The sequence below is a fragment of the Oryzias melastigma genome, linkage group LG14 (assembly GCF_002922805.2).
Source record: "Oryzias melastigma strain HK-1 linkage group LG14, ASM292280v2, whole genome shotgun sequence".
NCBI classification, from domain to species: Eukaryota; Metazoa; Chordata; class Actinopteri; order Beloniformes; family Adrianichthyidae; genus Oryzias; species Oryzias melastigma.
The window spans coordinates 16,324,245-16,335,626 of record NC_050525.1 but is presented as its reverse complement, the minus strand read 5'-3'; the positions used below and the strand labels follow the sequence as shown (position 1 = coordinate 16,335,626).

The following is an 11,382-nucleotide window of genomic DNA, read 5'->3' as shown; positions in this document are numbered from 1 at the left end:
TTGGAGATAGTATTATAGAATAAGCTCATAGGAACAAAGCAAACCGGATTCTACGGCAGATTTTCTATTTTTTTTAAAGAAATTCAAGGATTTTATGTTCCCCCCTATGGTTCCATAAATACAAAAATAGTTGTTTAATTAGCTCTGATTTAATCTCTGTCAGTTAGATTTACAAATTTCTGGCTTAGATGCATCATGAACAGTAAAATAAAGTGTTTTTTTCTATCCCTGCTGACACCACACTACTTTTGAGATGATCCAATGTGGCAAGAGGTGTCTTTTAATTTGAAAGGAAGTCCTGTAAACCCCTTGACCGTATTATCTTATACAGTCAATATGTGAACCTTTTAATGGATGTCCCTCCAAATTCCCGAGGATGATCGTGTCTTTCCACAAAGACATGAAGGGCACTGTCCAGTATGAGGTTGCAGAAAAACATTTTTTGAACCATGGATGTTATAGATGTTTTGTAATTACAAGTATGAACTGGTTTCATTTTTGTAAAAAGAATGAAATTGTGTTTATAAATCAATTAAACGTTGATGACTTTTCAGAAATATAATTTTTCCTCATACCTACATTTGTATAATTCTTTAAAATCCCTGACTTAAAATGTTAAGAACATATTTACCATTCCTCAAACGGTGTTAAAATGAGTTAACTGTAAAAAGAAAAACGTGTATTAAAGACAGTCAAAGAAAACTGGATAAACACAGATGTGTTTTCACATTCATGCTGGTTCACTGATTGCCATTGTGGTTAAATGAAGGGTCTGCCTTCTCTGTTGTTCCTTTAATGAGAGTGACTCGGAAAGCCTCTGATTTACCCAGAGATACACCTCTCTTAATTAACATTCATGCTTTCTGTATGTTTTAAAGAGCTCGCACCAACCAAATGCAATTAGTGTGAGTCTACTTAAGACACGCTGCTGTTAATTTGCCCTAAGAGACCGTAAAACCTTCACAAGCAAAACTGCTTGGATTGATCCATTAATGTCTGAGGCAAACCGCCGGAAGGAATAAAGACAAAAATATATGAAAATTGAATGTTTTATTAGAACAAAAGCAAATCAAGAAGAAACTAACAATGAGAGCATTTAAAAAAATGTAGGATTCGTTACAACCTCTTACAAAGAGCGTGACTGAATTTTCTCTGTGTATCACTTTCAAGCCTTTCTGTTCCAATTTTTCTCTGATTATAAGGCTCTGACATCTTGGCCCACTCCACAGCAGTAGGCTGATTATTCTGGCGCGCTGAAACGGAGCCAGGCGGCGGAGTGATTGGTGACCTTTTGTCAGTGCTGTACAGATGTGGGGGGTTGAAGACGGCCTCGGTCACAGAAACATAATGGTCTCAGTGTGAGGACACCGGCATGCTGTACACCAGCCTGACCCACCAATCCAGAATGAGGAGGAAATCAATGCAAATTAGAGTTTTAAGCAAAGCCTTTAAAAAAGAAAATAGTTTAAATTCCAGTCCTTGTTTTATCTATTTATTTATTTTAGTTTATATTTAGCATTTGTGTGTTTAATTTAAGAGCAACATATTCTGTGCAACAAATATGGCGAGCAGTATTTGAGCCGTCCAGCTGTACAGTTTTGAGTCAGATGCTTCTTAGACAAGGAAAACAAAGACATACATGGGTCTAGTCACGCTATGGATGAAGCCATTTTGGGTGGTGATTAATAAAACAACAATTCTGCGTGACACGCTCAACTTTTGATGAGCTGTGTGACGCTGTGGGACCTCTGGTGACGCCCGCTGTGCGGTAAGTACCTTGTGGTATTCAGTTGTTGGTCACATGACTCATTTAATTTGAAAAACTTGTTTCCATTACAGCTTTGTGAAATATGTCAATTTCGATATGCCTCAAAAACTACCTCCTCCAAGTGTACAGAGGGGGTTCCTCAAGGCTCAACTTTGGGGCCTCTCCTTATTTAGCATGTATATAAACAATTTGCCAAATGCATGCACAAATGGAAAAATACAGTTATAAGCAGACGAAGCAGTTATTCATATTCATGCAAAAACAAAAGATGAAGCTGCTGCAGTTCTATCTGAAATCATGGTTCCTGTAAGATATTGACGAATATGCACCGTCCTAATTTAAATAAATAAATAAATAAAAGCTCTTATTTTGATAAATGCAAATTTTTTTAAAAATGTTTGTGCTTCTATTATGGAAATTTATTATCGCAAATCCAATTTGCGTAATTTCATAGTCAATGGAAGCGCAGCTAGAGACAGTATATAGAGATGGACAAAGCACTTGTGACGCCACCCATAGAAAATTTCACTGTAATCTTACCTTACGGGTTGGTTTACATTTTGTTTTAGTCAATTGTTTAATTGACTCATTTTAGTTAAACGCGGCTCCTTATTGTACAAAGCCTGTTCTTTGGTTTTAGGCCATTGGCTTTTGTTTGTTCATTAAATCATCTTTGTCCCAGAACACTGGCTTTCTGAAATTCTGTTCCTCCACCTGCCACAACAACAGTTAAAATGTAATAAAGCAGCTTTTATATTTCTCAAAATAGAAAATAATCTAACTTAAAAACCCTTTTGAATCATGGGTGGCTGAATAACTGCAGTGCAAGAGATGATGGCGGTCTGTGGTTTTGGAGTGCATCAATAATTGTGGTTAAACAATTTACATTTTCAATGTCTATAGCTAGTCAACTCTCTAGAGTAAAATTGTGCAAAGAAAAAGGAAAGTTAAAGGGTCAAAGAAGGCAGGAGGAATGTTATCACTCTGCATCCCTGACATTTCTTGAAGCTGAGACATTTTTCTAATGGCACTTAACTTCAAATGTGTTAAATGACTCAATTTATGCTTGTCATGCAGCTTATTGGCAAATCACTTTGGAGTAAAGCATCTGTGAAATGAATACATATTTAAAAAAAATACCACAATCTTGACAAACAAGACACATTTTTGGAATAAAGGATAACCCTGCAATGAAATCCAGATGGGACAGAGAGCAGATAACCTCTGTGATAAGAAAAGATAAATTAGAAGAAGAAAAATGCAACAACAGAGAAAATAGTTGAAAATCCAAATGTTTTAAATGATATTCAACAATTTACCTATTTACTGTTATTGTAAAGCGGAATTTATGCAACATAAATGAGGCAAAAATTAGGTCAAATTAGCAAAAAAGCAGTAACTTGATTTGGTATAGTAAGAACAATAAAGACAATATAGTTCATCAGAATGAAACGAAGTTTGCATCTACAGAGATAAAATAAAGAGAGGAAAACATTAATATATATTATAATATATTTCCTCCAGTATAAAATCCTATAATAAAATCCTACATTTTTATTTAACAATTCTATAAATTAAACATCCTCACATTATAAATTCCTCTAACATCTCATGTTTGGGTTAAAATGCCTCCTTGATCAGACAGACCACCTTGAGAGGTTTTTCACATTAAAGCCAATGATCTCCTTCAGGGGAGCAGAAAATGTGGGTTAAAGTGAGCTCTGCTAGCAGCTCCCTGGATCAGCATCAGAGATGGAGCCGTTGGTGATGTGATGTGGTGTGCTGCAGATGATCGCGCTGCTGATTCAGCTGTGCTTCGAAACCAAAAACCAAAGACCCCTCAATCCCCTGCCTCTTCTCTCAACCTTCCCTTTAATCCTCATCGACCCCATTGCGTGCCAGAGACACACAAACGTCTCCCACCGGCCCCTTTACCCCTGGGAAAGCCGCGCAAACTATCATCACTGCTCACCACACCTTCATCTCTAATTTAACTAGAAACCAAATGTTTGATTCCATGTGGCTTCAAACTCGATTTAAACTTGGTGTCACAGTGTTACCTTACAATCAGACTGCAGGAACAGATGTCAACAATCCAGGATGGAAATTAAAAAATTGCAGATTATCATCAAACGTCTTTTGGGTTTCCATCAATGCAGCCAGTTTACAAAGGCGTAGCATTTATAGTGATAATTCACAAATGTTGGGTTATTCTTTGTTTTTGCATTGCAAGGGGAGCACATTATCTCTTTACGTCACCTCCAGACACAGCTGAAGTCAAAACATCCCAGCTATGAGAAAATTTTGAAAACTGAGTAAAGGGCAAGCCGGTTTTCCACATCGATTACAAAAAAACAAATAGCGTTTACATATGATACTGTTTCAACAAGGGTACAGTAAATACGCCGCTTTACAATCTGGTGGTGTGGCTATCATAATGTGGACCCCGTTTACTATCCATCACACTTAAGTCGTTTAAAAGCTGACAACAGAACAAACATGGTGGAAAGTTAAAGGGTTCATGTTTGTACATAAAGCTAAGCTTACCTTTACAATGGAAAAAGACGAGAAGCTTTTAACAACTTAGCATAAGGACATTTTTCTAGATAATTGTGTGCATTGAAAATTGGATGAGGAGTGACACCTAGTGGCCAAACAAGCAAATGCATTTAGCTAGAAATGGTATCAAAAATTACTTGGTGAAATAAAATATATTTGAAATTTGTTATTTTTTTACAATTAAAAAGTCTTATAAGCAACATCTGAGCTGCTAAAGGTTTATATTAGTTTTATTTATTTCAGATATCTTAGACACTAAGGCAACTTCTTCTGTTCTCTTGCAGCTGTTTCTACAGATTAAAGAAAAACAGAAAAAACTTAAGACACTAGAGGTAAAAATAAAAGAAGAAACATTTCAAATTAAAATGACATTACTCCACTCAATACTAAATAAAAATAGATATAGACAAAGCAATGCATTTTTTCCAAAAGGACACAAGTGCTTATATTTATTTTTATTTTTTTCCCTTCAAATGATGATTCTTAAAAATATATTTCACACATTAGCATATTCTTCAAGTGGTTACCAATCCAGAACAAAAGATGTTCTTTTTAACATTGAGCATTCACACATTACAGATACAGTACATATGCTATTATTGATAATATCGCTTTAGGTTTGGTCAGGTAAAAGGAAAAAGGGTTTATTAGAAATTTAAATGGTCAAACTCTAAATATAACCAAGTAGAGTCAATCTTTCTTCACAACCAAACAAAGAAAAGTTCTGTTGAAAGTGCACGCCTTTAAGCAAGTAACATTTTTTCCAAAGATGTTTACATTTTAAATATAGTTTTTAAATGAGGCTACAAAATGTTTCACTTTAGAAAGACATTTCCCTTTTTTTAATGAATATTTTTATATGAATATTGTCTAAGATGTTTGTAACAATTAAATAACAAAAGTTATTTTCCACAGTAGGCTGGCTAATGGTGGACTACTGTGTATAAAGTGCAGACAAGTTCAATGAAAAACAACATTTTCTCATTTCTATGATCATTTTGCATGTAAGTTGCATGGAGTAAGGAGGTTTAAAGACAAAATTATAAGACACATTTTCCTCAAATCAGATTTCTAATTGAAATTTCTAAAATGAAAATAAAGAAAAAAAATCACAATTGTTGCAATTTTCCACTTAAAGCAAAAACAAACAAAAAAAACAAGTGAATTAGAGCAAAAACCTAGTATTGCGCAAGTTGTTAAAATAAGTTCTTCACTGTGTCCACAAAAGCAGAAATGTAAAACCAATATTTTATCTACATTTGTAAACTTTTTTTTTTTGGTGCCAGGATCTATTTTAGAATTAGTGAAAAATGCTGAATAGAAAACTTAATACAAAAACCGATCTGCTCGTGCGCATGAGAGCAATTATTTAAGTTTTTTTTAATGAACAGGATAATAGAGATACAGAATCACTGACTAAAAACCCCTATTGGGTCTAGATTGTTGCAATTTTGTTGATTATTAAAATCAAACTTAAGCTTAGACCTATTTCTGTAGCAAATCAAAGCATCACACAACCCAAAAAAACTAAGATAAACAATCATCAAATTGCATCAAAAACGGCTTTTAAAGCCAGTCACAGTCTGATTAAAAAGAAAAATCAACCACTTCTTGAAAAGAATTAAACTAAGAGACAAATCCAAACATATTCAGTAAAGCAGATATAAAATATCTTTAAAAATCTTTTTCTGCCATTTTTTCCCTTTTTACATTAATTTGCATTCTCCTTTTTAGGGTTTATATCTTCAAAAGTATGTATTATTGAAATCTTCAACCCTTTGAGGCAAAAAGGACTTCCAAAAGTCTTTTGAGACTACAAAAAGCTACATCAAAATCTCAATCTAAAAATGGTAAAATGACAGTGGCACAAAAACAGGAAATAAAAGCAACAGTCAAAAATAAAACACTGTGTATCCCTGGTACTTAAACGAAGTGCATATGTTCTCAGTTGTATAAATATATATAAATGTACAGGAAAATATGTGGGTGTGGTTTCTGTTTTTATGCATAGCTTCTAAATATTGTCCAAACCCTCAGCTGAGCAGAGGCTGGTTTTCCTGATCATCCTCTGCAGTTATTGCCTCTCCTGAGGAGAAAGTTTCTGCTCTTCTGATCTCTGTGGAAACATCGGTTCCAATCAGAGCAACCACCCTGAAAACAAGGAGAGGGGGGATTTTAGGAAAAATACCTTAGATTACAAGAAAAACAGTTGCATTTGCAGAGTCATGCAGCTATTTCAGCAGTTGCATCAAGAGTTACTTGAACCACAAATGATTACGTATCTTTACAAGATGTACACTGATTTTTAAAAATGAAAATGTATCAACGCCTGTAAAAATATGTATAAACTGTAAATTATTTAACATGACTGAAAGTTAATTAGGGATTTGTGACAACAAAGCATGACAGAAAAAGCAGAACATGTGATGTGGAGTCAGAGGGGATTTATGCTTCACAGTGCACCAAAAAGACTGACCAAGCATTAATTCTTTGTAAGACAAACACAGCCATCATTTTAATAAGTCACAGCATTATTGGTATACGGTGGATGGCGCTATCCAAGTGTTCTATAAATCAATTTAAAAACTGTTCAAGGAAGTAGGATATAAAAATGAGGAATCGATTCTTGTTTTTTTTTTTTCTCTGGAAAGTGCGACATAGCAAACAGTTTCTCTTTTTCAGCTTCCCAAAGCCAAACTGACAAACAGTGACAAAGCAAAAAAAGGAAGCTTTTGTTTTGAAACTCCATCCAAAAATGACAGCTGCACATCTGAACCCTAAACATAATCTGGTTTATATTTTTTTCCAAATGTCTGAATAACTTTGGACATTTGTAATGTTCATTCCTAAATGTAAGTTTATTTTTAAGTTTATACTACTTTCAAAATGTACTTTGGACATCAAATGTATTAAACCAGGAAATATTTTATTAAACTAAATATTGATAGTTTCTGCCAAACATCCGAGTGCTAATATATTTAAGCGGCTGTAAGCATTCGAGAGTTTACTTACCCAAGAGCAGATAAGGGAATTAAACAGAGCCCTGCAGCTAGGACGAAGACAAAGCCAGGGTACCATGAAACAGTGGCAGCATAAACACTGTTGAAGACTCCAGAGGACACATTATTGGTTAAACTCTCCAGAAAAGAAAGGCAGGCAAACAGGGCTCCTGTAAAACAAAATAATAAAAGATTGGGCCTTTTTATCTTCATGAATGTGTTTTTTTTTGTACTTAAACAAACAGAACTTGGAGTACTGATCCTTTGTGAAGCAAGACACACTTCACTGGACTCTGCTTCTGCAAACACAGACACGGCCCTACAGTTCATGTAGAGGCCTAAACTCACTCACCTTGCTCAGATTTTGAGATATTCTTCGACATCATGGAGCGCAAAACAGGGAAAGGCATAATCGAGAGCAGCATTGGTATTCTCACTGTAAGAAAAGGGGATTTCAAATCAAATTTTGCTTCAATAATAACCCAGAATAACACATTTTAATAAATATTTCTCGATGGAAGTTACTATCAAAGTTGTGTAAAAAAGGTATTTATAGATACAAGCAGTAAAATCTCTTTTGTCACAAGTACCTAGTGTTACAAAACCGAGAAATTAATTAGTAATTAGATTTTATGACTTGTGATAACTGTTGTGTAATAAAGTTGGCAAACCATTTTTTTCACACTGTAAACTTACTGTCAATCGATACCCAGTTAACCCTTTAACTCCGGAGCTCCAGTGTTAATGTTCTTTGATTTACTGTAACTTTTCAACCGCTGACACGATCAACGTAATTCCAACAGATTTTGAAGGAGACAAGAGGCCTGTTGGAATTACGTTGACACCTCAGGTGTTAAAGGGTTAAATAAGAGAGGGATGTTCCCTGCTGGACTATTGGACATGTAGAATTATTGCTCAGTACAGGGGTCTGCAACCTGTGGCTCTTCTATCCCTCCATGGTGGCTCTCAGGCTGAGGAAAAATAAAATAGTAATTCTCAAAAATTATGAGATAAGCTATTATTTTAGCAACATGCTAACATTTTTGGCTAATTTGTTATCTACTGGAGTTTTTAGGCTAATTTAGAGTTTAGCTTCTATTTTAGCAAGAGGCTAACTTTTTTGACTAATTTAGTTTACAGATGAATTTTAGGCCATTTAAGAGTTCAGCTAGCAATTGAGCAACGAGCTAGCTTTTTTATCTGGCTAATTTGGCCTCTAATTAATTTTTTTATGCTAATTTGTAGTTAAGCTAATATTTTAGCAATGTGCTAACATTTCTGGCTAATCTGTTATCTTCCAAAGTTTTTAGGCTAATTTAGAATTTAGATTTTATTTTAGCAACATGCTAACATTTTTGGCTGATTTAATTTACTGAAGTATTTTATGCTAATTTGGAGTTCAGCTAGTAATTCGGCAACAAGCTAGCTTTTTCGCTAATTTGGCCTCTACTAAAGGTATAAATGTTTTAAAAATCCAATTTTTTTATATTTTTGCTTTTGTTCGTGCCAAAAAATGGACATAATTCATATATTAAAAAAAAAAAAAAGATGGTCATGAATGCAAATCCAAATTTCTTAAAGGCTAAAGTAAAACTATTCTGCTCTTTCTAGGCTTTGATCAGTAGAAAAAGAGCCAAAATGGCTATTTTACTGTTAAGGGTTGCCGACCCCTGGCTTAGTAGTACGATATGTGCAAATAGTCAATTTCTAAAAAAAATAAAAAATAAAAGTAAGGCCCTAAAAGTGTCCCTGTTTCAAGGCCGGTGAAGTCCCACCCCCAAGAAATTTATACCTGACTGTGATTCAAAATATTAATTTGGGTGCCGCAGGTGGCCTGCAGGCCGCCAGTTTGAGACCCCTGGTCTAATGCATTGTATCCTTGGAATTTTATGTAAAATCGAGGGAAAAATTAACACAAATCAGCTTTAGCTAAAAATTTCCATCTTTTTACCTAAAAATTGTGGGGGGTTTTTTCACCATACTTATCATTAGCATGTGTTTTTTTTTTTTGCTTACCTATGAACATCAGCACAGTGGTCTTTGCAAACGACAGCAGGATCATTCCCAATGCGACGGACATGATCCCCAGCAGGACGATGAGAAGCTGTGGAACGCGGCAGTATGTGAGCACTGACACTCCTGCAAAGCTCGTCAGGAACACGGTGGTGGACAGGGCTGAACCGTAGCCGATCAAGACCTCGTTCCAGCAGAGGGGCTCATTGAGTTCATACAGCGTCACCAAAGAAATGCCTCCAACGTAGGCAAAGGAGAAGCTGGTGAAGATGAACATCATGAGGGCTAGAAGAACTTTACACTTAGAGCTGAGTCCTGAGAAGGTCTGGTAGACGGCACAGACCATATATTTTAATGCAGATCGTCGGCGGGACTCGTCCAAAATGACACCGTCGTCAGGGGCTTTCACAGTTTCTTCGAGGATAAAAATTGCATAAAGAAGGGTCAGACTCTGGCACAACACTGAGGTTAGAAACGGCCAGTTAAAGCCCGCCGCTCTCAGGAAGTAGCCTGTCGATATTGCAGCCACCCCCGACAACAGTCCGATCATCATGTCCACTCCGGCCATGCGCAAGGTTCTCTGACGCTCATTCTTGCACAAGTCGGCTATGTAGGCAAAGCAGCCCCCGAGAAAGGTTCCCAAACCCCCAAACAGAGAGCTGAGAAATGAGGAGCCAATCAGCAAATAGATGTTCAGCTCAAAGAAGGAGACCATCAGGAAGGTGGAACCGTAGATCAGAGAGCCAATCAAGGGCATGACGATGGTGATCTTGCGGCCTCCTCGGTCGCTGTAAGCCACCAGCAGGAGGGTGACGATCAATGAGGGGATGGTGGAGAGAAGCTCCGAGTATGTGGAGAACAGGGACGCCTGTTTCTGTACCTCCTGGAAATGCAGACACGGAAAACTTTATTGGTCTAAAAATGAATGATGGCAAATTTTAAAAAGGCAAACACTATTTACTCCGAAACTAATAGACAAATATATTAAAAGAAAGAGAACTTTGAGCACCTGCAGATGTTTTATGTGTGGTTTTCCTGTTTAAGAATAAAAGGAACACATTTTCTTTGCAACAAGTGCAGGTGTGGCCGTTTGAATTACAACTGGATTTTCCACTTGTGTTTCTCACATCCACCATCTAATGCCTAATTCTGACTTAAAGTCATGCATTACTTTTTTCTTCTGAATAATATATTTATCTCAAGTGTTGATGTGTCACAGACTTAAAGTCATGCGAGTATTATTTAGTCACAAGACACAAATAGCCTTGGGCTGCAACAGCTCAATAGTTACTGACAGACAGATACTTAAAAAAAGGTTGGTTAATAGCTGAACTAATGTGTTTTGACAAAATATATATATATATATATATATCTGGAGACATGTTGAGGCACAAACAAGAACAAGTGCCTGATTGGCTACACAGCATTCACAGCATTTTGTGTTAAGAAAATGCTATTTAAGCTTAATTTTCTATGCTCTCCATCATGATAAAACACAGTGGGTCTTTAAAGTCTAACCTTATGGAAGTCTGTGTGGTTGCTGCTGCTGTTGCTTGGTACACATCTGGAGCTGTTGCTGGAGATGGGGTAGGTGGTGTTGGTCAGCTGCTGCCAGAGCCGGCGGTATATGTACTGCTGCACCAGTGGGTAGATGAGAAAACTGCTGAAAGCATACAGGGCCACCACTGGCTCCACCAGGTATAGGCGCTTCATCTTGATGATGGAGGATTCCCTAAAAATAAACAAATGGTGGCAGAGGCTGTCGGGATACACAGGGTGATAAACAATGACAGACGTATTTTTCATTCTCTACCTTACTGGTGTTAATCTTGAAAGTGAATTCCAGTCCTTTGACAGTTCAAAAAGTCGTCTGGATCATGGTTGTAGTCCCTGTCATAGAGAGTCGGTCAGTGTCATGTTTACGACTTTCATCGGCTTCCTTTATAGACCAGCCTGCAACGGCAGAGGTTATAAAATCCATAAAGCCCGCCCCCCTCCGTTTATGATTGGACGCGACTTTTCGGCGCTGTTCTATTGGGTGGC

At 36.5% G+C, this 11,382-nt stretch overlaps 1 protein-coding gene across 2 annotated transcripts; it reads right to left on the bottom strand.

Moving 5' to 3' along the window:
• Positions 1-4,746: 4,746 nt before the first annotated feature.
• On the bottom strand, positions 4,747-11,356 carry slc46a3 (solute carrier family 46 member 3). 2 transcript variants are annotated; one of them, XM_024262586.2, is made up of 6 exons: positions 11,153-11,356; positions 10,858-11,071; positions 9,343-10,222; positions 7,679-7,762; positions 7,340-7,496; positions 4,747-6,478 (listed from the first exon to the last, which is right to left on the bottom strand). In XM_024262586.2, the coding sequence occupies exons 2-6, from the start codon at positions 11,050-11,052 to the stop codon at positions 6,361-6,363; spliced, it is 1,434 nt and encodes a 477-aa protein (XP_024118354.1). In that variant the 5' UTR covers positions 11,053-11,071; positions 11,153-11,356; the 3' UTR covers positions 4,747-6,360. The 2 variants fall into 2 exon arrangements, with proteins under 2 accessions (XP_024118354.1, XP_024118363.1); XM_024262595.2 differs by having other exon boundaries at positions 11,158-11,356.
• Between the last annotated feature and the right edge of the window lie 26 nt (positions 11,357-11,382).

Bases quoted from the DNA above. Each gene is read 5' to 3' on its own strand.
- slc46a3 (XM_024262586.2), bottom strand. From the start codon at position 11,052: ATGAAGCGCCTATACCTGGTGGAGCCAGTGGTGGCCCTGTATGCTTTC. The intron at 7,763-9,342 runs GTAAGCAAAAAA...CTTTTCTTACAG, and splicing joins CACTGTGCTGATGTTCATAG to TGAGAATACCAATGCTGCTC. The intron at 6,479-7,339 runs GTAAGTAAACTC...CCTTGTTTTCAG, and splicing joins ATTCCCTTATCTGCTCTTGG to GGTGGTTGCTCTGATTGGAA.